This window comes from Perca flavescens, chromosome 1 (genome assembly GCF_004354835.1).
Source record: "Perca flavescens isolate YP-PL-M2 chromosome 1, PFLA_1.0, whole genome shotgun sequence".
In the NCBI taxonomy this organism is placed as follows: Eukaryota; Metazoa; Chordata; class Actinopteri; order Perciformes; family Percidae; genus Perca; species Perca flavescens.
Window position 1 is genome coordinate 22,354,787 of NC_041331.1, and position 25,928 is coordinate 22,380,714.

Consider the following 25,928-nt stretch of genomic DNA (forward strand, 5'->3'; position numbering starts at 1 on the left):
TTCAGCAATTGACCAGAGGTGTCTGTTAGGGAGTGTCAAACAGCCCAACAAGGATAAGGGACACCCCCTAAGGGCTTTGAAAAAAAATAAGATAATCAAGTATTAGAGAGTAATAGACTACAATTTTTGAGTTAAACAAACGATAAGTTCAGCGACTAAGAATGAGGAAAAAGGGGGAAATGTTGGTCATTACACATAAAGTAAAGACCTGTTGTAGTCTTCTGTTTTATGCTAAGGCACCAGATACGTTTGTTATGAGCAGTGTTTATTGCACACAGAAGAGTACTGGACTCTTGTACTATTTGCATCTTTATTTTATACTGATTTCTGCACTGCGTCCTGCCTCTTACCTTAAGCCTATTCAGTATAGACAAGCTTTAACAATACATATTTAATCAGATTTAAATAAAAAATTACCCCAAGCCCATCTACTTAAGGCTGCATCAACACCGGTGTATGCACTTGGTTTACTGGCATCCCTGTGGGCTATAACCCTGGTGGAAACCTTTGCCTCCAAGGAGTCCTGGCAGATGCAGTATGTTGTCTTTGTTTTTCCAAAGTACACACACACACACACACACACACACACACACACACACAATGTGTGACATCTCCTTGTGCTAGAAAACCTGCTTCTCTGCTCTAATATTGACTAATTATTTTAGATTATTTGATTGAGCAGGGCTTAATGCTGGTGTTTGGGTGACACAATGTTTACAAGGTAAAGGTTTATTGTCATTCTACAACACATGCCATGTGAGTTGTAGACCCTTATGCTACACAAAACAACAACAACCAAACATTTTTTAAGGTAGTTTTTTTCTGCTGCGGTAATGATGAGCAAAGTTTGTATTAAAGGTTGTCAGCCTGTATTATCTCAACAGCCCATCTGTACTGTCATGTTCGCTGCATAGCTGACATAGCTGAGGTGTTTGTGAGATAAGCAAAGAAATTCTTATTTTTTAACAGAAAAACACCAAGACAAGACACTTGTACTGACTCATTTCAGGAAAACTCCCTTCCATTAATATAATTTATACTAATATAATTACACATAAAGGCTAAAATGAGGAGTGATTTGAGTGAAACTTTGACACTTCAGGCATACATTTAAATCCTTGTCTGAGATAATGAACGCAGACAAAATTAGATAATCTTGTATTGAATGTATAATGCTACGGGCCCTTGAAATCAAAGTTAATTTTGTTGTCTGTGTATAGAATACATGTCGGCACAAAAGGCACCTTTTTTATTTTTTTGTATTTTTATGTAAGTATTTTTTTTTAAACTTGTCTGTAATACCATATCGTGTAAAACATGTTAATTACAAATTATTTATTTTAAATGGACTGTTCTAAAAATCTGGGTTCCAGTAACCTCTGTGTATTCAGTTGTCAGACATGGAGCTTGAAAATGTAAATTCATGAGAGATAATTAACATGTTCAAGTTTGCAGTTGCTAATAAACTTCTGTCACTAATGTCAGGTCTTCTTTATGTCTTGTGGAGATGTAGTAGCATACCCCTTAATTTTTTTACCAGTGCATCATGGGACATGTGGTCTAAAGCCATATGTAAAAGGGCATCACACTGTGATAATAACGCGGGAGGCAGTTTTGATCATCTGGCGAGTGGTTTTGCACACCACATGTGTGTTTGTGTGTGTCCCCTCCTGGACATATTGCAAAATCTATAAGCTGCAGAACTGAAATCATGTGATTCTGCAGCAAAGCCATTAGTAAGACAGCTGTGTGAAAAATAAAAAGGTGTGAAAAACGCTAAATTAAAGTAGTACGATAATACATTCAGCACACTGCTGAAAACCTAATGACTGTAGGAGTGTATTACATGGACAAAACTGCTGCAGTTATTTTCAGTATTTGACCAGATATAATGATAAACAGATTGGTACATGGTTTGTGGCAGCATGCCACACACACACACAGGTTGGCAGAGCACATATGTTACCACCCCAACACAAAAAAAAAAACATTTATGTATACACAAACACACACATGTAGCCGCAGTCTACATACTATCACATCAACTGAAAGAAGAGTAAATGGAGTGGGAAGAGGTGAAAGGGATTGAGTGGGTGGCAGTGGGAGAAAAAGATGGAGAAAGAGGCAGAGGGAGAGTAGGAGTGAGTGGCACATGGCTTTTAGTCTAAAAAAAAGATGAGCATCATGAAACCAAAACCAGAATCTGGATTAGCTAGATAAGGAAGAGGAGGGGGACAGGGGAAGGCTCGAGAAGAAAATGTAGGCTTTCTCTGCACCGAAAATGGTGCAGATGCACACGCTCGGTTTCATGCTCATAAATGTCCTCCAAAATATGAATACTGAATGAGTGTGTGGGTAGAAGGAGAAGAAGGAGAGAGCATGAGGATGGGAAGACAGAGGGTGAGATGGAGATAGGAGATGGGTGAGATTCTTTAGGATGGACAGAATGCTGCTGTTGTGTAACAGAATAGGAAGAGACAGCAGGAGCAGAGCCAGGGATGTGACAAATACTGAAGAGAATCTTGATCTGAGCAGAGTGTAACACTGACCCAGGCAGAAAAAGAGAGAGACTGGAGCAGATGGATGTATGACAGAGAGCAGAGGAGACGGGAGAGCTTTGGGACTGTGCTGCAGTCCTGCCAACCGGGCATAACCACAGCATTTTCTGTAGACATTCTCAGTAGCCTGTCTGTCCAGGATTGTGTCCAACTCCTCTTCAGTCTGCCTTCACCGTCCCCCTGAGCAAATATTGTTCCTTTCTTGCTGATTTCTATTGATTCTGACGCCATAACAAGCTACCTGTAGGACAGGGGAGTCACTGAATGCCTGAATGTGTGCCCACAGAGCTTCTCTTTAATAATAGTTCACCAACTGATTGTGCAATAGTTGTATAAACTTTTACAAATAACACACAAGACTCCCACGTCTGCATATGGTCTGTCAACTTTGTCACCGAAGCCACATCCTTACACGTGTGTACAGACAGCATAAACGTAAAACTTACATTCTCCCATCTATTTTACATTCACCAAATAAAAGTGCAGCGTGAGTATTCACATCCAATGGATCAGCACAGGATATCCATACTTGCTTGAGAAACTAAATGTGCTGCAGTGAATGCTGGATGCATCCAGGATGTATTCAGGTGCTGAAGTGAAAGCTGGAGTCTGTTCACCTGCGTCTTGTTGGACACACCTTAGCTTACATAGATTTTCTTCCAGTGTGAGTATGCTGACATTTAGAGTTAGGCTACAGTGTGTGTGTGAAGAGTGGTGGATGCATCACCATGAACAAGTAAATAATCGCACCACTATTGACGCATGTGCATAAGTGTTTTATATCTGTTGGCTTAAGATGGATATAATTTGTGTCTGTTGAAGCATACCATAGGAAATGCATGATTTGACAAGACATGGCATCAGAGCATTCCAACTTTGGATGGACATCCACAAAAACAGTTTTAGAATGTAGTATCACCCACTTGACAACACAAAAGGGGAACAATGTTAAATGTTTGTGAAATCAAGTGATGCAGTATACACAGCACACTGCTACACTGGGGCAACTGCCCTATTTCAACCAGGCATGCTTTTTAGTGTCAAACTAAATGTGTATATCTGTGAAAAAACACGTTTGTTGGCAGCATGCCATCATGTATCTGTTCAAATCGGAAAATAAACACAAAGCTGCTGCAAGTGATGCTCTCCCCAAAACAGAAGTCAAGTTGAGGATGAAGAAATGACAAGTGTGTGTGTGTGTGTGTGTGTGTGTGTGTGTGTGTGTGTTGAGCTTGGCTAAAGTAAAGATGGAGAGGTTTCTCAGGGAGAGAATGTGATAGAAAATAAAGAGGCTGCAACGAACAAGCTGTGTGCCACAGCTTGGCTTGATGATGCTGCTGCTGTTGCTGCAGCAGACGTGACTGAGATGGAAGAGTAGGAAACACCTGCTGCTAGTAATACCCGAGCAGCCTGCAGTCTTTAAAACAAGGATTATACAACTAATGTTGAGTTCAGATGGGGGTTGAGTTTGCGGTTTGTGCGGCTTTTAGATTCAGGTCCAGCATCTGTATCTACCCCAGGAATGATTTGATATATTGATCGTGTTCTGTGTAATCCCGTGAGACCATGAGTTTTTACCTCTTTATTAGCAAAGGTGAATATGTATGTGTACAAACCAAATGAAGACATACCAGAATAGCTAGATTGTAATAACATTTAGTGGTAAAAAGCCTTGTGTAAGTTAAAAATAAGATTATTGTGGATTTTACTATCATGCGTAGGAGATGCATCAGACAATTCGAAAGCAAACATTCTCAGTAAAACATTACTAATGCTGTGCTGCATGCCTGTGCCTCGTTTGTTTCGTGTCCATGTCACAGACAAAGCCATAATGACAGACGGGGAGCCCTGTCATTGTTGTTACATCATTGTTGTTGCATCACGTGGGTAAGGGCCTGGGCCTGGCACACAGTAGCACGCAGCGGGGAGCACAAAAGCATTGCTCACATGCAGGAATATGTCAGTCTTTTCACAAAACACATGTCATTTGGATTGAGACGGAGTCACTAGCTCAGGATGAGAGTCAAGAGTTTGCATGACTCATGCCGAATGCAGAAAGCACTATCATAGCAGAGTCAGGAACTGCAACTCAGCCTGGAGTTGTCTGTGTAGTAGAGTTGCCCTAAAGGTCAGGTTTTAGACATTTTAGATGCTCTTTTGATCTCAGGTTAAAAAAAAACAGCAGGGTGTGTATGTGCGGGGGCCAGCTTCAGCTTCAGGGGACTGGAACTGAATGTATTTATTGCTTTAGGAGGTTTAAAAATACAAACTTGTTTAAAATGTCAACCTCAGTAACAAAAATGTTTCTTTACTATTCCCTCAACATTAAGAAGGGATTGGCTCTGTGCTTGCTTTTATTCTGACTGCATCATCTCCAAGTAAATCATGGAGGGTATCATTTATATTATATGAGCAAAGCATATTCGTTGAATCAATATCCACAGTAATATAGAAATTGTGATGTTGGTGTATTGAATAGCGACGACTTCACTTTACTTGAAGGTATCGACATAATCATGACATGACACTGTCATAACTATGACATGACAATGTCATGAACGTGTCAAACATTATAAACAAGTCATAAACATTTATGACTTTTGTCATTAAGTGTCAAGTGACAAGTTGACATTGTTTGGGTTGTTTTGATTATGAGAAGTTGACATTAATCAAAGTGACATTACCAGAAGTTGTCTTGGTCATGACAAGTTGACATTAAATTTGTTTGGGATGTCTTTGTAATGACAACTTGACATTAACCAGGATGACATTACCAGAAGATGTATTTGTCATGACAACTAATTTGATGTCAACTTGTCATGGCCAAGACAACTTCTGGTAATGTCACCTTGATTAATGTCAACTTGTCATAATCAAGACAACCCAAACAATGTCAACTTGTCATGACGAAAACCGAATGACACTTAATGACAGAAGTCATAAATGTTTGACTTGTTTATGAGACGTTCATGACAGTGTCATGTCATAGTTATGACCGTGTCATGTCACGATTATGTTGATACCTTCAAGTAAAGTGTTACCAAATAAATACTCACGCAGGTAATGAAGACTTAGCTGAGTGCATCAATATGCTTTCAAAATAAAAAAAATAAAAATGGTCATGCCGATATGACAGTTTCTCACTGATCAGTGTCAGCGTTGTTCTGCACTATGATATGACGGGTCCCACTCACAACTGCTAAAAATGATTGCTTTTACACTAGTGAGTGCACATGTCCATTTAGTGGGAATATAATAACATAAATCCAAATTATGTCAGAGTTTAAGTGTTAGGCTAAGTATTTACATGTAAGACAGGGTTGCATGAAACAAAGGGAGAGGAGCCATGCCTTGCTTATTTAAACATCTATGAATCCACAGAATGCTAAAAGCCAATTTACAGTGCAAGGTATTCAGAACCATGGCATGTACTGTATGTAGACTAGGCCTTGTAAAGTGAAAATATGACACCCAGTAGTCTATATTTAAACTTTGCTGTATGCTTGAATGTGCGGGATAGGATCCCAATTGTTGACGAGTTCTGATAGTGTCAAGTCTTTTTCTTCTCTTTTTGGCCAGCTACTTGTCACACTGTTTGGATTTGCAAGAGTATTATCACAATAAAATAAAATCTTGATTGATGGCTTGAGCTATTGATAAGTAAAATAGGTCAGCTGTCAAAAAGTGTCTTCTTGCTGTGTGCAGGTTTTAAAACAATCGGTATGTTGTACGTCAGTCCAAGTGTGTCCAGTGAGGCGGCCTTAACATTGTAACATTTTTGTGTATTTGAAAGATAATTAATTATTGCACATAATAAATTATGTTGTAATCCTTTTTTGGGCAATTTGATTGGGCAGCATTTGTGTGTATTGGTCTATTTTATGGAGCCATCATTGTCAAAGGAATATGGTATTTCACACTCTAAACAATTTACTTATATCACACTGTGTGTCTTTTATTTTCTGAAGATATGCAGTTTTCTGATGGTAAATATTTTAAAGAAATAAAATATCTATTCCTTTCTAGTTTCCTCACAAATTACAAATTGGTTAAGGAAGTAAAGTTCACTATAAAATCATACGTAAACATGCAATTCTGTCAGTGCACCACAGTTTAAACTCCCTGTAAAGGGACTAAAGTTGAATATAAAGTGTAATGATCTGTTAGCATTTCACTGTGGTGAAAATGGTCTAAGTGCCTCTGCTAATGTCTACAGTAGAAGCTTAACAGCACCACTAATAGGCTGACATCCCCGGGGTGATGGATAGGAGAGCCCTGAAGGAGGCAACTGGTGAGGATGTGGGGTTGAGACATGTACTGATGACCAGAGTCTTCCTCCATGAAATGAGGCTAGCAGAGCAGATCTCGCCAGAGGTCAGTGCTGATTAGTTGTACACAGAACTGATTGCGAGAGTAATAGGCTGGAATTTGTGTATGTCACTGTGTAGCTTGATAGATTACCTATACTTAGATCATTGGGCGTAGTGTGCTTTTTAATTCATGAAAGGGAAGGTTGATTTCGGGGAGGATTTAAGTCTTATCTCGAGAACTGGTCACAGCTATACTTATCCAAGTCATTTGCAGCTGGACATGGATATGGCGATCGTTAAAGGTAAAATTTTCGGAGTTGTTTTTAGCGCATTGATCTCCTCAGGACCTTGGGAGTGATCAATCGGAAATATTGACTTACAGAATCTGTGGTTACAGTTGCTGGCTGCCTCACCGTGGATGGATACAGATTGAATAAATGCAACATAGTCCTGCCTGCTCATGGTGTTGAAAATTATTTGTGAGACATTTACCAAACAAGACGATTGTGACCGTTAGCTGATGATGATAAGGGCAATAATAACAGTGTTTGTCTGGAAGCAGTTTACAAAGTCCTTCATGGGTTATAACTGCTGACATTATTAATCGATTAATCAAAACAATAGAAATGTATCTTTTTGTTTATCAAGCAAAACATTCTGTGGCTTAATATTCTTAAAAGTGAGAATTTCCAGCTTTTTTTCTGTTTCATGTCAATGTAGAGAACATGTCTTTGGACTTTTGGCCGGCCAAAACTATTTACAGCCATCACCTCAGGCTTTGGGTTATGGTGAAGGGCATTTTAATGATTTTTTTACATTCTATAGATTTGACTGTTAATCCAAAAACAAGAATCAAACAATAACGTTATTGGACAGATCATTCCACATTAAGGATATCTGATTTCATAGTAATAGACTTCAAAATAATAATTTAGAAAACGGATGGGTGCATGGACAGATGGAAGAAACTGGAACCACTTATAATAACTTGACGGAGTAGAACAAACACTTTACAGTGCAAGGTCACAATGTTACTCTCTAATCCCATTTAATTTATAATTATGTCATAATGTTTTTTCCAATGTTGAGGTCTCTGCTGGGAATTTAAGACATATCTTAACCACAGGCCTGGAGGAGTGTGCTGATAACAGTATCCCTGGAGATCTAGAGTGCGCCTTCTGCGTTTAGGAGATCTGCTTGATTTCCCCGGCCTGATTGTTTTGGCCTAAATGAGATTGTGGGGGAGTTCAGATGCTCCCTTATATCTTGTCCCCTCTTTTTTCCCCTCCATCCTCCCACTGTCCTCTTTAATGTTACTCCAACCCAGTTTTACAAGTAGCTGTGAGGTGACTTCAGTCACATGAACCCATTCACATGCCCTTGTTTTTTTCACTCTCTTGCATTACCTCGAAGCTGAGGAGCCAAATAGGCTGAAATTAAGAACTGGAATCTGCAAGTCAACAGTTGTGCCACGCCTAATGTAAATTCCTCAAGTCTCTTCTGATGCTTTGGCTTTTTTCGAATAATCACAGCAGGTACCCAAGGTTTATATCGAGGGATTCAATCATTTGCTGCTGCTTTCCTGAGCGTGAACAGGTTTTTCTTCCAGCTGATTTCCTAGTGTCATCCTTTGGTTAAAGGTGTGTTAATCAGTGAAAGCACCTGCTGTAGTGCTTTGATTTGAAGGAAAGCCTTAATACTGTCCCTTCACTGCTCTTGGATTGACCCTTCTGCTTTTGCTGCAGTTAGCCAGTTGCAATCACCTGCCAACACAGCTCAGGCTAAGAATTTTTGTGTCACTAAAACATTGAAAGAGTTGGTTGTACTGGGCATAAATTGCCCTGTAATATTTGTGCCCACTCCATGAAATACGTTTCTTGGTGTGTTATTATAACCAAGTTATTGTTCTGCAGACAGACAGCTTTTTCTTCTAGAGTTGCTTAGCTGGATTTTTACTGGCAGCTTGAACTGTCACCGTATAAAATAGCATGTCACTTTCCATACTCATTTTAAATCTAGGAATGAAATGACAAGCATGTACATCTTGACACTGCCTGACATCCACAAGGAATAAAAAACATTACTATACATTCCAGTCTAATTTCAATAGACCGGTGCAAAACAAGACCCATAATGTCAAGAAAAAAAAGTGTTTCCACATTCAGTTGTTGTGCCAGTAGTAGCCAGTAACTATCTTGGTCCAATCGGAGTTCAATGAATGCACATCACTGTCTCTTTCTGACCCATTTAAGTAAGCAACCCAGATCTTGCAACTCCTGCTTTTTCCTCATTTTCCCACCAATTTGCCTCAGTTTACAGTTACACCCATTGTGGAAATGCAGATCACTGCACCTTTGTATTTAAAAGGAAGGTCTTGTAAAATCCTACATTTAGGACTAGGGAATGATGCAACTGTCCCTACCTTGTGTGCTATTTCATACAGGCACGATGTGAGAAGTGGGACTTTAACAACTGTGATGACTGTGGTATTTAAGGGGAAAACAAAGAGGGGGGCTGCTAGTTTCTCAATAACTAAAGAATGTGAAAAAATGTTCTGAAACAATATGAAAAAGCAGAGGAGTGCTGGATAGTAACCAGCAAGAAATCTTGAACTTAAGTTGTGCTGCTTTATCTTTTATAGTCAACAGTTTTGGCATGATGGATGGTGTACTTTTTTTTTGACGGAACTGAAAAAGCTGTTCTTTAGCTTTCAGCAAATATGCAGGAGCAGCGCACGATAAAGGCTGTATCAGCCTGTATCGACACCAAAAGGCCTGCATCAGCCTCTCAGTGGCTCCTTCTCTCCCAACTATTTTCTCCCTACCATTCCTTTTACAGTTCATTTCAGTTTAGCCCAGAGGCAACTTGAATAAACTCTCAATGCTTTTCTGAGAATGGACAGAGTGACGTAAAAGAAGCTTTTTCACGTGTCCAAAACCAGTGTGGTACCATCATATATCAAAGCTTGTTGTCTTTCTTTTTTCTTTAAGTGGTGCATTTTCTCTGCATCCCTTCACACACTATAAATCTCATCTTCTCCACATCCCATTATCTTTCACTCTCTCCTCTGTGCAAGTCTATTTCTGTTACAATCCCTGCAGTTTAAGGAACAGAAAGTACAAGCTTTGAGCAAGACCTGTTGAGACATCTATGCCAGTATAAATGTACTCTGTTTGTTGATCCTTTTTTGTTGTTATTTGAAGCTAATCACGTAAGATTATGATGTACAGTATATGTAAACCTTTTAAAAACTACCTGTGGAGAATTGAGACAAAAAAAAATGTTGCAAATGATGTCCATTGTCCCTGAAGTTGTATCTCTCCCCTTGGTCTTCCCACAGGGCAGTGATGCCTGGCATGGTGATGTTTCGGCGGCGCTGGTCAGTTGGCAGTGATGACCTGGTGCTGCCCGCCCTCTTCCTCTTTTTATTGCACTGCATCTGGTGAGTCACTGTATTGCTTTCTCTGCATTGCATTATTAATATATCAGCGTATCTCGGCAAGAAGATGTACAGTATATTCCTTACCGTTGGCTTTCATTCTCAGGTTGGTGGTTCTGTCTGTGGTTCTGTTCGGCGTCCCCTATGGCTCAGAACAGTCCTGTTCTGTAACGCTGGTGGACCATGGCCGAGGGTACCTGGGCATCCTGGTCAGCTGCCTTATCTGTGAGAGCGCCATCATGTGGTTGAGCATGAGAGGCAGCATTCTGTACACACAGCCCAGGGAAGCTGTGCAGTATGTCATCTACATACGGCTCGGTAAGACAAGACACGCTGTTTGTGTTTTTTTCCTGAAAATGATTTATATTGATTGGGCAGATATTGATCATTATTTTGTTCTCTCTCTCTCTCCAGCTATTTTGCTGGTCGAGCTAGTATATGCTGTGGTGGGAATTGCTTGGCTTCTCCAGTATTACCAGCCATGCTCTGATGTCACTGCCAAAAACCTGGCTTTGGGTCAGTGAATAAGGATATAAAGGAAGTTCAAAAGGATTTGTTATGCTTGAATATGAATGATATTTTTATATTCTCTGCAGGAATCGTTGCGTGCAACTGGCTAGTGATATTCAGCGTTTGCATTACCCTCATGTGCACCTTTGATCCTACGGGTCGGACTTTTGTCAAACTGAAAGCCACCCGTCGGCGTCAGCGCAACCTCACTACGTACACTCTCAGGTATTAACAGGCACTTAACTTCTCTATTTCTCTCTTTGTCTCTCATTTTGTCTTGACACCAAACTCAACCAAAGCGCAGCATCCAGGCATACACATTTTACCTGTTTTCTTTTTTTTTTTAACAACAACAAATTCAGTCTTGACAGTACTCCTTTCCTTTTTCTCTCTATTAGACACCGGCTAGAGGAAGGCCAAGCCAGCAGCTGGAGCAGGAGACTTAAGTTCTTCATGTGCTGCACAAGAGCCCAGGATACCCAATCAGTGAGTCACAACACACATTTAAGTAATACCGACAAGAATGAAACCAGAAATGTGTCAGGCATAACGTCCAGTAAGCCAGTCATTAAAATAAGCCCTGACAGGATAAGTCGAGTCTGTGACACAAAGGAACTCACTGCTCATCTACTTACCAGCAACATTAAGCATTTCATACAAAATATGAATATAAGATTATTTAATTTCAGGCTAAATCAGTTTACAAGCTGTCTGCAAAAAAGTCAGTCTGCATAACTGCAGTCACATTAGTTCTAGTAACTGCCATTTACTAGACTGGAATGCAGAATATAATCCATGAAAGATTGCCTTTTAATTCAATTCAATTTTATTTACAGTGTCAAATCATAACAGGAGTTATCTCAGGACACTTTACAGATAGAATATGTTTTGACCACACTATGATTTAAAGAGACCCAACAATTCCTCCCCAAGAGCAAGCATTTGGTGCCGACAGTGGCAAAGAAAAACTTACTTTTTACTGGCAAAAACCTCGGACAGACCCTGACTCTTGGTGGGCGACCATCTGCCGCTGCCGGCTGGGACACAGAGACACTGATACAGATATAGAGAAATGTGATTCATAATAATTATATCAGTTGGTGTGATGAACAGTGGCAATTAAATCAGTAAACATAATAGAACTGTGACTAAAAATAATAGTAGTAACAGTGCAGCGCGTAGCAGGGCGTAGCAGGGCATCGGGCGGGACCATGGCAACAGTCCAAAGTATTTTTTCCACTGACTAAATTAAAACTAGTACTTGAGAAATACTAAGACATGCTGTCCTCAGTGAGGTACAAATCTTGGTACAAATTCACTCGACATGACAAACCCTTAGCTTAGTGTCCTTTTGAAGCGTTCCAAAAATCATTAAATATATAGATATACCATATCTTCCTACAATAACATACATGAATACAGACTTGGTTATGTCCAAGTGTGAATTACAGTAATCAACAAGGAACATTGACATGAACTATCATTTACTGAAGCAGAGCACAACAAGCAGAGGGTCAGACAGTTTGAAGGTTGCATGATGAAATGAAACCTGCTGTAGTTCAATCGTGTTTAAGTTTCTGTGTTTCGCCAATGTGTCCTGATATCTGCTGCTCTCCTGTCCAGGATGCGTATTCAGAAGTGGCCAGCCTTTTTGCAGAGTTCTTCAGAGACCTGGACATTGTGCCTAGTGATATTATTGCTGGCCTGGTACTTCTCCGCCAGAGGCAGAGGTCTAAGAGATCTGCTATCCTGGACCAGGTATCACTATCTATAAAATTATATTAATGTCTGTAGTTTTGTGCTTGCATAGGCATGTGCTGTAATGAAAATAGCGTTTTTATTCTGTTTTCTCTTCCTAAGGCAAACAATGACATTTTAGCCTTCTTATCTGGAATGCCTGTCACTCGTAATACTAGATACCTGGACCTTAAGAACTCGGTGAGTTTCTATCTCTGTGATAAATTAACAAAGTGAAGTTTGTGTTGATGACATATAAACAGTGGACTCTTGAGAAAGTTAAAACATTAAGAATTCAAGTAAACAATAAAATACTGGATCATAAAAATACAACAAACAGTTTAACTCTTTCTTAAAGGTTGTCGTGTACCTCATTTACCTTATTGAGTGGATTGTATTTGCTTAAAGTCATGTAAATACACAAGGACAGGGCTCCCTTGTAGCTGTCCTGAAAAGGACATCATAAAAATGATTAAGAAAAACGTAGATATAAAAATGAGAAGAGACGGAGAGGTCCCAGTGTCTCCTACAAACAAAAGTGTGTGTGTGTGTGTGTGTGTGTGTGTGTGTTTGTGTGTTTTCACTGCATGTGTTAATCGAAAATGAATATTTGAATATCAGGATTTTCTGAATGTGTTATAATACTCTTATTCCTCAGCTGTTCTGACTTGTGCGTGTGTGTCCGTTTGTCTGCCTCTTCCTTTCCCAGGCCGAGATGAACATGTACAAGGATGTCTGTTATTACATGCTCTTTGCCCTGGCTGCATACGGTTGGCCCATGTACCTAATGAGGAAGCCTGCCTGTGGGCTGTGCCGCCTCGCCAGCTCCTGCCCGTAAGTACTTAAACATATACACCCGCACAATTTTGATCTATTTGGCTTCTGTGCCACTTGCGCCTCTCCCAGTGGTAACCCACTGAGGCAATGCCACTCTAGTTAGACTCACTCACGGACACAAGCAGTGTCGAATTAATCACATTCTCTTACCACATCGCCTGCACTGGGATACTAGATTATATCTCTGCAACCTTACCCGTTTCCTCTTTTCTCTTGTTTTTGTCCAACATACTGTTTTACAAAACGAAATAGCCATTTATCGGTGTTTTGTATTTATGTGTTCATCTGTTTTCTTCTTATCTTCCACTCTCACCCCAGCTGTACCTCAGTGTCTGGCTCTCGGTTGTCTCAGTCTGTGACAGTGGAGGAGGACAATTGTTGCGGCTGTAATGTTTTGGCCATACGGAGACACTTCCTGGACAGGGACCTCAAGCAGGTTCAGATTGTCTACACTTCCTGCCATGATGCTGTGAGTAATGCGGCAACTGTCTTAACGAGCTGTCAGAGGTGTTTGGGCTTTACTTCCTAAAATAGACAAAGGACGGGTTGTGTGGAGAAGTCTGAGGAACAGTGCCAGGAGCCCCAGAGCCCTGCATACTATGCTTGCAGCCCGGACGGAAATCTTGTCAAACAAACATCACTTAGCACAGGGCTGCTGTGCAGTGCTCAACATCCACAAACTAGGAGCCAGTCTGATCATTTAGTGGCTTTATTTTGTAGTTTCAGCCATCATTTGCAAATGTTTTGACAACACTTTACTCATCAGTTTAGTTGCTGAGATATGGGGAGCCGAGATGCTGTGTCCTCATCTTTGGCAGTAATTCAAGTGGGTTCTCAGTAGGTGTTGGACTCTGCCAAGGCAGTTTGTGATCATCATGGACAAACTATTAAGGTGCATTCAAAGAGTGTCCACGTTGGTGGCCTCGGGGTTGCATTTCTGTTCTCAACATATGATGCTCTCTTGCTGGCTTTTGGTACATTGTCATGTTCCTGTTGTACTGAGTACTTTACAGTTCACTTGTCACGTTCCTGTTGAGATGATGTGAACAGTTTTCATTCACTTTTTGATTTTACTGTCTGTTGAGTGGGTACTGTTGGGGACCTGTGTGGTGGCTGTATCAGTACATCATCGTCGTTGCCTGCATCGCTGTGTTAAGACAATAAGTTAGGGAGTAAAATTGGCTGTTTGAACTGATTGGCTGCATGGTCACACCTATAAAAAGAAGGTTGTCAAATAATAATGATAAAATATGAAAATTTGTTTTCTAACTTACAGGAACACAGTCTAAGGCCACTGTTTTGGTGTAGTTTTAAAAGTCAAAATAATTTCACTTCAGTCATGCAAAACTCCTATTACTTTCCCATCCAAATGGGCACTCATATTCCCAATGAAATAAAAATAAATAGTTGTTGAAATAGTTTCTTCATCGGCTATTTAATTAGCTGACTTTCTTTTTATGTGGAATTTCCACAGCACTTCACACTTGAGCCACATGGTGATGATTTCTAAAGTAGAACACTTCTTGGTGAGGTTAGCGAGTTTCCATCTATAAATTTCTCTCATGGAGTGACTTTTATGACTGTGTGGTGCCAAGTGGAGAAAGGTTTGACGACAAAGTCTTAGGAAGTGCTCCATTTGCTGGGATAGAAGTTGAAACTAACAAGTATTTGTCTCCTCCTTCTCACTCTGCCTGTCCCATGTTCCCCTCTCTTACTCACCACCGTTTACTGTCTGCTTTGCATCTTCCTTATAGGTTTATGAGACTCCGTTTTTTGTGGCAGTGGATCATGCGAAAAAAAAGGTTGTCATCAGTATCAGAGGAACCCTATCACCAAAGGTGAATTTTCGCTTTCTCCTCTTGTTTTTACAAAACAGCATTACTCCTCTTGATATATCTTAAACTCCCTCTAAACATTAGTGCACCCTGTTCCCTTCAGTACCTCACGACACCAACACCTCCAGAGCAGGTGGAGTTCTCATAGTGTAATGCAGTGTTCTAAAACTCTGACCTACACCTTTCTCACATAGAGCAGAAACGTGACTACTTTTAGAACTCAGTGTCCTACTGTTTTTTGTTTTTTTGTGTTTTAAGGAAAATAACTGCTCATCTCTGATGCTTTGCTCCCAACAAGTCGAAACATGTAGGTACTGCACATGCAGTGTAGGACGTTACAAATAGAGTACAAAGTATAAAGAAGCATTTGCATGGTTTTTGAATATATAAATCTAAATAAGTGTTGAGCTCTCATTGCTCTCAGGGCAAATGTCAAACTGCTGACACACATTATTAAGATAAGAAAGAGCTTTTCAAAAGCTGTGGTTCTTCACCCGTGAGGTACCACTGCAGCCTTGTTGAGCCAAGAAAAACCTTGCTTGGTGGAAAAAAAACCTTTAAATAAGAATGACATATGGAGTCTAAATGAGCTTATACCATTCTTTCATGGTTTTATAGCTCTTGCTACAGCTCTCCAGGTACAGTTAATACAGTATTACTAATAATAATCCAAGTGGCAAGAGATTATGAATGGCATTTTTCACTCCTGTGCACTTGAATTAGTAGGATGTTTCGCTTTCTCTGTCTAAATTCCCCGTTTTTCACTTCATCCACCTGTGTTCTCTGCTTTATGCTGTCTTTTGTAGATTGTTTTAATTTGTCTTGTGTGTATCAGGACGCCTTGACTGATCTGACGGGGGATTCTGAACGTTTGCCTCTAGAGGAGCAGCACGGGACCTGGCTTGGCCACAAGGTTACTTTTTCAAAAACCCTCACCTACAATACATTAAGTATACTCGTCTGTACAGTCTCCTATGAGATTTTTCCTTCTAACACTTCTCTGTTCTCAATTGCCCACTTTCAACAAGTAGGCTAACATAATCCCAGACACCAAAGATCATTTCAGTTGTTAATAGTAGAATAATTGCTGTGGATATTTTAATAAGAGAGAGAGAGAGAGTGAGAGATTAATGATGCAGACTTCCTGTCCATATTTCTGTCTCTCTCGCCATCCTGCCCTCCACTAAATCCCCTTATCTTTCTTTCTACTCTCAGGGGATGGTTTACTCAGCAGAATACATTAAGAAGAAACTGGAGCAGGAAATGATCTTGTCACAAGCCTTTGGAAGAGACTTGGTACACGACTCAATATACATTATAACGAATGGCTCTTCTTTAATTTGCACTCTGAATTTGTGTTAACACCACTGTAGTACTTGATTCAAGACTATGCGAGCTGTGCAACACTAACACTAACCCTACTCTATACAAAGAATTATGTGAATAGCAGTAGAGACAATATGTTTAAGTGATTATCTTCACTGTGCCAACAAAAGTGTGCTGTTGTGAGCGTAACTACTCTGACTGTCTCTCACAGAACAAGGGCACAATGCACTATGGGCTGGTCATAGTTGGGCATTCTCTCGGTGCAGGCACTGCTGCTATCCTCTCCTTCCTGCTGAGACCTCAGTACCCCACACTTCACTGCTACTCTTACTCTCCCCCTGGTGGCCTTTTTAGGTGAGTCAATCGTGTGTGTGTGTTTGTGTTTTATAGGATGTACAAAAGACTGTACAAGGGAAGATCAGTTATTCTGTTTGAGTACATTATTAAGGAAGTTATTAAAAGACTGAGCCTTTGTACATGTGGCGAGCACGCTCAACCAGGTGAGCTACCAGGGCGTCCTTAATCAGCGCAAGCACATGTTCAACCCATGTTTGACCGTTTTGATACCAGACTTCTGTCACAGGTTATATACCCCGGTCACCACTGTATACTGAAGTTCTGGGTCTGTAGCTTTGTTCAGTACACATCACTGCTAAACCTTCACACCTAATGATACTGCACTTAATATAAATATGTTTGCTCAACAGAGCTGTAAACTTTCAATTCATCAGAAATGGCCCCTCCTGTGTTTGCACTAGAGACTAAACATGACAGTGTAAGCAATGTGGTGTAGTTGTTGCCTTTATTTGACAATACAGGGGCAGACGGGAAACAAGGGATGAGAGGGAGGTATGACCTGCAACAAAGGTTCCATCAAACCGGGTTGTGTATTGTATTGTTTGTTGTGTAGTGCACCCCAATGTAGTTTAGTTATAGAAAGTGTTTTTTCTTTATACGATGACCTCATTAAAAGGTGGAATAAATGGATTAGAAGCTAGAAGTCATCCCAAAATGATTTGATAGTAACTGAATTGTAATGCTATAATGGTTATACAAATATGTGTACATCCTTTTTATAATAAAGCCAAACAGTGACCGACCTGCCATGTGCCCAGGTTGGGAGCACAGGGCCAAAATATATTAATTTGTTTCATTAGTCTGAAATGTATCTCCTTTTGTGTCACAAAGAAAAACCAGGGTGTAGTAAAGTACAAGAGACCAAAAACAAGTGTTTCGGACATGTACCTACAGACTATGCTTTGCTATTTATTTGTCTTTATTCATGTTTATTTTTGGCCCAGTGGTTTAGAGTCCATTGGCATTTTGTCTGTCTACACCTGAGCACTGTCTTAACACCCTGCCATACAGCTGGCTGCAGTGTTTACTGTGTTTGCTATGGTAACTTGTCAGACTTTGATCAGAGGAAAAGACAGGTGACAAAATATAGGAAAAGATTGAATAAAACATATCAAATTCAGATGCTTACATACAGTACACAAGGGATCACTGAATGAGTATGAAAATGATGTGACTCATGCTGTGGCTTTCAAAGTCACCAGATATTTGATAGATTTTCTTGTGTTCATTCATTATACACGCTTCTTGGTTGCCCCATTCAAGAACCCGTTTCCACGCACAATTGATCATGTCCTTTTAAAGTCTGTGTGATCACATTTGATGCCCTTGTTTGGTCATCTATCCACATGCAAATCAAATGTGGAAATTAATTTGCTGTTTGCACTTTTTTATGGTGTGACACATAAGGAAATGGGAAGGGAGTGTCCACTTCTGCTGCTGCAGTTTTTCTTTTTTTGTGGTTCCTGAATTTTGTTATTAATAATCTTCTCTTGATAATTTTCTGTCCATCATTTCCAGTATTGCATCCACCAGAGTACATTTGTGGTCAGATAAATGTATTCCCTGAATGCTTGATGTAGAATTGTGTACAGTCCATCATATTGCATTATTACAATAACTTTGCATTAAAACAAATGTTTCATTGAAGTGTGAGTTGGAAATGTGTGTAAAGAGGTCACACCCTTAACTCTTCTGTTGACATAATGTAACTGTTTCTTTCTTTTATCCACCCAGTGAGGATGCCATGGAGTACTCCAAAGAGTTTGTCACATCTGTGGTATTAGGAAAAGACCTTGTACCGAGGTATCTCTTCTACTATATCCATTATTTTGTGGCTAACTTCACTTTGCTGCAGTATTACCACATTAGACGTATATGCTGCTGTGCTCTCATAGGCTTGGCCTGTCACAACTGGAGGGTTTCCGACGCCACCTTCTGGAAGTCTTGCAGAAAAGTAACAAGCCAAAGGTGACTAAATCGCTTGACACAGTAGAAGATGACAGTCAGATAGACTTGTAGACCCGCTGTACTAAATTATCAAAAAGAAAGATGTAAGAAACTGATGCAGTAGGCTGGTCTTGCCAAGAGCATCCCAGTGCTGCCTCCCAGTAATTGGGGGTAGGGGGAATGCTTTATGGGTTATTGACAAAAAAGACATCTCTACTGTACAAACGCTAGTGAATGATTACATAGTTATTTGCATTTCTTCTTTTCCAGTAGCACCACACATCTGCTGTATTTTCCAGTTTTTGCAGTGGCTGATTAAAATAAACCTGCAGGCTTCCACACAACCCCTTACAACACTGCAGTCACAGTATCTACGCTGTAATTATTAAAGCATCATTGGGTTAACCCCTGGCTGCTGCAGAAACACATACAATATATAGAATATATATTTAGATTCTGATGTTATGTTACATAACCGAACAGCATTTTTTTTTTTTTTTGCAACAGTGGAGGATTATTGCGGGAGGCACCAAATGCATTCCGAAATCAGAGCTTCCAGTGGAGGATGAGGATCCTCAGTCTCAGCCAGCAGCGCCCCCCAGCAGTCGCCTGTGGCTCCACCCCAGTGACCTCAGCATTGCCCTTTCAGCCTCCACCCCCCTCTACCCTCCTGGCAAGATCATCCACGTGGTGCACAACCATCCCCCAGAGACATGGTGAGAAAATTGATTTGATTTATCTGTAGATTATAGCAATTGATTTTACTGTACCTGTGTAAGATTCCAGAAGTGAGATCAGTCATCAGTTGAGTGGTATTGGCCCTTAAAGCTCGTCTTTACATACATTTTCCACCACACGATTCCACAGCACAAATGGGAAAGTGGTTGTATAACTGGTGCGTGGACACAGTTCACTTAAAGCAAATCTTGTATTTGTTTCACACCTGTAAAATAAAAGAACTGGCAGCTCAGAAGGAAAATGTATACATTGCTTACTGTGGACAGTGTGGGCTTACAGTGTTTCACGCAGCGCTTTCCTACTTTTTTTAATATAATATAATATCATATTATATATTATATTTATTTTATAATCTTCCTTTTTCTTATACATGTGTCTTCATACATGGTGTTTCTAATTATGCACTGTGTGGGAATATATTTTAAGGGGAAATATAAATCTTTTATCAATAATATTTACAGATAATGAAATTGAAACTGAGTGTGTTAGACACTGGAATCAAACATCCTGCATTAGCTGGGTTGTTATAGGCCAGAATACATTTCATTGATCTTATGAATAACCGATGGATGTCATTCTATATATAAAGCTATCTGTTAATGTGAGATGGTAACAACTGTGGTTAAACATCTGGAAAAGAGAATAGTTTGTTATCTAGGGTTACAAAGGGGCGGACATTTTCCGGTAAATTTCCAGAAACTTTCCATGGAAAGTTAAGCTGGGGAATTTTGGAAACATTCCAAGTTGGAAACTTTCATGGGAATTAATGGAAATTATGGGAATTAATGGGAATTTACAATAATTAACTGGAAATGTTGGGTAATTCAGACAAACATAAATATAAACATTTTGTGAATACATCGTCAGAACTTTAATAGATTATTTCATCGAACAACAATAAGCAGATAGGCATGCAAGTGAATACTTTGAGTTATTCAATCTGCTGTAGAATGTTGGATTCTAGAAATGATTTGTGCAGTGGGTGTGGCCTCAATAGCCCTGCAGTAAGCTAAGTAGTAGCCCAAACCATTGGCCTTTAGCTTAACATATGAAGGTAGCTAGCATGATGCCTTTGATTTACTATTGTTATGGTTATATGCGTGCTAAGCTAACCATCAATGCTGTCTATTGTTTCCAGCCTATCAAGAACAAGTGGGCTATACAATTAACACACATAGGTTAATAGCTATGGGTTATGTATTGTATTGTGTTACTGCAATGCTAGTGAGTGTGTCTGGCCATTACACAGAAGCAAGTAACCTTGGAATCTTTTAACCACCTTCTGCAAGCTGCTGCAAAACCATGAGGCAGAAGTGGTTTGGCCAGGTTATCCTAACAATGACAACAAGATGTCATCCTGATGTGCGTCTATTATGTTTGATAATGGAATTAAAAAGAACACTGCAATGCAGCTACTGGATACTTTGTCCTTTTCTCTCCTTTTCTTCTCTACTTACTGTACTTTGAGTCATTTTATAGTTTGCCATGTTCAGCTAGTGAGCTTTTTGACCCGACTTGCGAGTCTGTTCTGGTTTCTAAAATGAGCGCGCTTCTAAAGTCTGTCACAAAAAAAGTCAGTCCACTTAGTGGTGTCATAGCCTGGATTCTTTACGCTTCTCCCACATTGGATAGTGAGGCAGGCTGTTGCTTAATCAACTTTTGTGTTCACTTTGTGTTTTCATCCCTTTCCCTGTAGCTGTGGCCAGGAGGAGCCAACCTACTCAGCTCTGTGGGGGGACAACAAGGCCTTCGATGAGGTTATCATATCACCCGCCATGCTTAATGAGCACATGCCCCACATGGTGATGGAGGGCCTTAACAAGGTCTGTTGTAATCTTTGTGCATGCCAATGGCTTCGGCGGGGGTGGAATGGGGTGGTGGAGTTGGAGTTGGTTGTTCCTGATTTCCAACACTGGATAGTTGAATTGGTGGATGATGAGTATGTGTGAATTGTCTCTTAACAATTGTTCATAAAGGGGATACCACTTTGCTTTCCACTTTAACTAAAGCTAGAGACCAGCAACTGAGTTTTGGTTATATTTCAGCTGTAATATAATATCTTTGTTAAATCCCTTCTTTAATACAAAGTTACAGATTTCACAATATAATTGCTGATGTGTTTCATTATGTGTCCTCAGGCTAATAGAGCAGTGATGAGAAACCTGAAAATGTACCACTCCATCCATTTGGAGTCATAGAAAGTCAAATATGGACTTTAATTTTAGAAATTGAATATGGATCCACTTTGTATGCTTGGTTAAAAACTTCACCCTGAAAATAGAAACTACAACATCCAGTGGTTATTTAGCCACATGCCCTTATAAATGTCATACAGTTATGTTTATGTTTTTCTACAGAGAGTTCCAATTATTATCAGAAATAGAAGTGATCGTGATAGAAGCTTTCTGCCATTTATGCATGGCAAATTAACATAAGAAAACTCATTTAAAGATGGGTGATGCATTTATCATCTCTCAGGCCTTTAAATCCATCTCATGATGGAACATTGCAGCAATGAAAGAAAAAAGTCAAATACAAAAACTTCAGGTTTCCAGTAATCCTCTTTTCAGTGGTATGCCCCTTAAGTGTTAAGTAAAAAAATCTTTTTGAGGGTTTTGGAAGATTGAATCTGTCTGTATGGTCAATTTATGTATGTGTCCCATCATAAACCTTTAACTTGGCGCACCTTTTTGTTTTCTTCCAGTTTGAAAGCATGGGAACTGCTCACTCCCTGTTTTATGGTGTTCTCTATGGTGGTCTTAATTAGTGTAATCTTCACGGCAATTGAACATCTGTTTTGATAACAGGGTATTTATGGGTATGTTTGCATGTGACGGATCCACTGTGGGGATTGCACTTTGTTGTGGCTGAAATTGCATGTATGTTTCTTTCGGTGTAAAAGGAGATTTTACTTGGTTTTGTTTTTGTGGCTCAGCCCTGTGTCTGTGTCTGTGTCTGTGTCTGTGTGTGTGTGTGTGTGTGTGTGTGTGTGTGTGTGTGTGTGTGTGTGTGTGTGTGGTGTGGGTGTGTGTGTGTGTGTGTGGGTGTGTGGGTGTTTACCTCTGCTGTGCCTAGTTTGTAGTTTGATACCTCTGGTGTTTCTGCAGGTACTGGAACCATTTTGTCCCCTGTCTGAGCAGGAAAACTTGGAAGCAGAGGAACTAGAAGTCAATCAACCCACCTGCAATACCACTGTGTTCATAACCTCGCAAACAGAATTAAGCTCTAGTCCTCTTCCCTCTCATCCGTCCTCTCCCGCCCACAAAGACCCGTCTTGCCTTGCTTCCCTCACAGAGACTGAGGCTGTCTCTGTCACTCTGATTGTTGTTGCTTCTTCCTCTTTTTCAGATGCTGAGTCTGTTCTCCCTCCTCCTCTGTCAGAATGTACTTCTGCCTCAGAACCGTGCTTGGTGTCTATCCCCTCACTTTCTAACCGTCCATCCAACTCTCAATCGGAAGCACTCTCAGTTGAAAATGATTCATGCATTCCAGCACAAACCCAATCAGACCCACCCAACACTTACCATTGTGTAGATGTTGTTGCTGCTCCTGTTTCTGAAATCCTGTCTGATGAGTCTAACTGTGCTCCGAAAGAAAATTCTCCCATCAAGATAGTAATTTCACATAGCTCTCTGCAAAAACATGAAGTGTGCTTCTGATACTCTTGTATAGACTTTATGACACTCAGTATTAGACTTGGCCTTCATTAGCCTATTTGCACAACACATTTATCAATCTAGTTGTGTCTGTTAAAGGAATGGTTTATCGTGAAGTACTTAAAAACTGTCAATGTTACTATTAATATTGTGACTAAATGGCCAGACTAAGATTATCTGTTGTAATGTGCCTGAGGTTTAATAGGAGAAACGTGTTGCCGGTTAAAACTCAGGATTTGGTGTCAGTCCTTTGCACTCTCCACGTAAAAAAACGTGGAGAGTCAAAAATAGCCTTTTACAACACTGCAAGATTAATCCCACGTGCACTCTTTATGTTGTTAATGAGATTCATCATCTAGCTTTCCTCATATCAACCCTTCATTCTTTTCCATTCCCCTCACAGCTACGGTACATTTGGTCAAGTACTTTGGCATGAACTTGCTAACCCCTTTCCTCAAGCTAACACATTTTCTTTGTATTCACAAAGTTTCCATGGTAACCTAATTTTTTCCACATTAACTGCTCTTTCTTCCTTCTTGGCTGGGTTTTTCAGAAGCCGCAGCTCTTCTTTTCTTTCCCCTTTTTGCCATTTTGAAAGCACACATTTAGCCTTTCCTCAATCATAATCCCTTCAAGGAATTGTCAATTACTCATCAGCAGCAGATGGAGTAAGGGGGAACAAATGTGTAAACACTGCGTAGTACTCTGCTCTGCTGTAAAATTGCTGCTCACTTAGTCATTCTAATGTCCTCTTATTACTGCCTTGGTTCAGTGTAGGGCTTTTATTAACAGGACTCTGAAAACTGGAATTATATTTTTACGCTCTTTGTGCATTTCATAATGCTTTGTCTAAATGTGCTTTTATAAATTATAAGAATATGGCTGCAGGACATTATTGCATTAGTTTTGCATAATGCAAAATTAAGTATACATGATCTCTCTCTTTCTGTCTCTCTCTGGGTACTGGGCTTTGTTTTTTGTTTTTGGTCAAGTGATTGTGCCTACAAGTGATAAGTTTGATATTGTTAGTGCCAAATATTTGCTGTAGTTTATCACTTACAGCAATCTTGTCCTCATGTATCATCAGTCACGCTCACCCATGTAACATCCTTATGTTTTCATGTGGGATCCCATAATCCTCTGCATAACCCAAACACTATAAACATGTTTGTTTTAATGCCATCTTTAACTTACTGAGCCTGTGTTCCTGAATGAATTTCAGTCATGTTTACATTCATGCCATTTTATGTTACATTGATTGTCGCATGAATTGTATTCATTGTTGTTCCACTAAGTGTTTTAACTCATTAAAGTTAACCAAATACATGTAGTTGTGTGTTGATGTGATTTGCCATCAGTGTTTGTTCACAATTTTTAGCTATTAAAACAACACAATAAGATTTTGTGAGACAGGGTTTGTCTTGCATGTTTTTGAAGTTGCATTTACACTTGTCTAATGATTTACTATCCTTTATCGTAATGTAGGTCTTGCGTAGTTCTAGCTCAGGCATCATGACTCCATTGTGGGTGTTGAATGTCAGTTCGAGTAGGTGTAAGCTCGCCATTAGATTGCACTTACATTTATCTGAAATACACTGCTTCTCTAACACCGTAGATGTAATCATATCTGCAGTTAAATAAAGATGTAGTGGTTTCTTGGATAATGTCATTGAAAACTATTCTAATCATACAAAGTGTGTGTGTGTGTGTGTGTGTGTGTGTGTGTGTGTGTGTGTGTGTGTGTGTGTGTGTGTGTGTGTGTGTGTGTGTGTGTGTGTGTGTGTGTGTGTGTGTGTGTGTGTGTGTGTGTGTGTGTGTGTGTGTGTGTGTGTGTGTGTGTGTGTGTGTGTGTGTGTGTGTGCCAAACCTATTAATGGCCAGTAAAACCTATTTCGGTCAAGTGTCCGTAAATTCAGATTCCAGTTTTTTAAAGAACCGCATAGAAGAAATATTGGAAATATTAGTTTGCTCTGTAATGTTGTTTATCCTCCTTGCTCTCATCTTACCATTATCTGTCAAGTCACGTGTCTGTCTACACCTTTGTGCTTGTGACAGGTGCTGGAAAACTACAACAAAGGGAAAACCGCTTTGCTGTCAGCAGCCAAGATCATGGTGAGCCCCACAGAAGTGGACTTGAACCCAGAGAACATGTTCGTGGATACATCAACAACTTCTCAGCAGCCAACGCCTACAACCCACCACCGCAGGAACAGTAGTGTTCGGTTAGTACACCATGCACCACTGTGGGTGTGTTGGAGCCTTAAAAATATATATATAAAACAGTTTGTTTGATCCTCTGTATATTCCTCCAACTTAATATATAATGGAGCAAACCTCTTCCTAAGCTGTAGGGATAATCATGGGGACATGTCTCATTTTAATTTAACTTTCTGGCCAATACTAAATAATACAACTGCTACTAACTGCTATTTTATTGTTTTCTCAAAATCATTGTTTCTGTCTGTTCGTTTGGTTATATAAAAAAGTCTAAAACCATTGTCACGGTAAGCAATGCATGTTAATAATAATTTTGCATAATGTGCTCCCTTCTCATGCACGCATGCACGCACGCTGTCTGACCACAGAGCAGTTGCAACGTATGGTAGTATTCAATTCCAACCTCACCCCCTCTGGCTTAGCCCCTGTCCAAAGTCAGTGTGAACTCCTGGTAGTGATGG

General features: G+C 40.0%; 1 protein-coding gene across 3 annotated transcripts in view; it reads left to right on the plus strand.

Annotated features, from left to right (window-relative positions):
• dagla (diacylglycerol lipase, alpha) overlaps nt 1–25,928 on the plus strand; it is a 31,559-nt gene that overhangs the window by 1,674 nt on the left and 3,957 nt on the right. Inside the window, exons 1-20 of one of the 3 annotated variants that reach the window (XM_028590930.1) lie at nt 10,009–10,079; nt 10,209–10,310; nt 10,414–10,625; nt 10,722–10,823; nt 10,904–11,042; nt 11,216–11,303; nt 12,441–12,575; nt 12,678–12,755; nt 13,264–13,388; nt 13,710–13,860; nt 15,146–15,229; nt 16,062–16,139; nt 16,442–16,522; nt 16,764–16,906; nt 18,644–18,712; nt 18,805–18,877; nt 19,364–19,572; nt 21,291–21,417; nt 25,306–25,472; nt 25,737–25,754. In XM_028590930.1, the coding sequence (XP_028446731.1) occupies nt 10,216–10,310; nt 10,414–10,625; nt 10,722–10,823; nt 10,904–11,042; nt 11,216–11,303; nt 12,441–12,575; nt 12,678–12,755; nt 13,264–13,388; nt 13,710–13,860; nt 15,146–15,229; nt 16,062–16,139; nt 16,442–16,522; nt 16,764–16,906; nt 18,644–18,712; nt 18,805–18,877; nt 19,364–19,572; nt 21,291–21,417; nt 25,306–25,472; nt 25,737–25,754 (2,174 nt within the window). In that variant the 5' untranslated portion in view covers nt 10,009–10,079; nt 10,209–10,215. Of the gene's footprint in view, nt 1–10,008; nt 10,080–10,208; nt 10,311–10,413; nt 10,626–10,721; nt 10,824–10,903; nt 11,043–11,215; nt 11,304–12,440; nt 12,576–12,677; nt 12,756–13,263; nt 13,389–13,709; nt 13,861–15,145; nt 15,230–16,061; nt 16,140–16,441; nt 16,523–16,763; nt 16,907–18,643; nt 18,713–18,804; nt 18,878–19,363; nt 19,573–21,290; nt 21,418–25,305; nt 25,473–25,736; nt 25,755–25,928 lie in introns of those variants that run through there. The other 2 variants (XM_028590847.1, XM_028591023.1) reach the window with 2 other exon arrangements.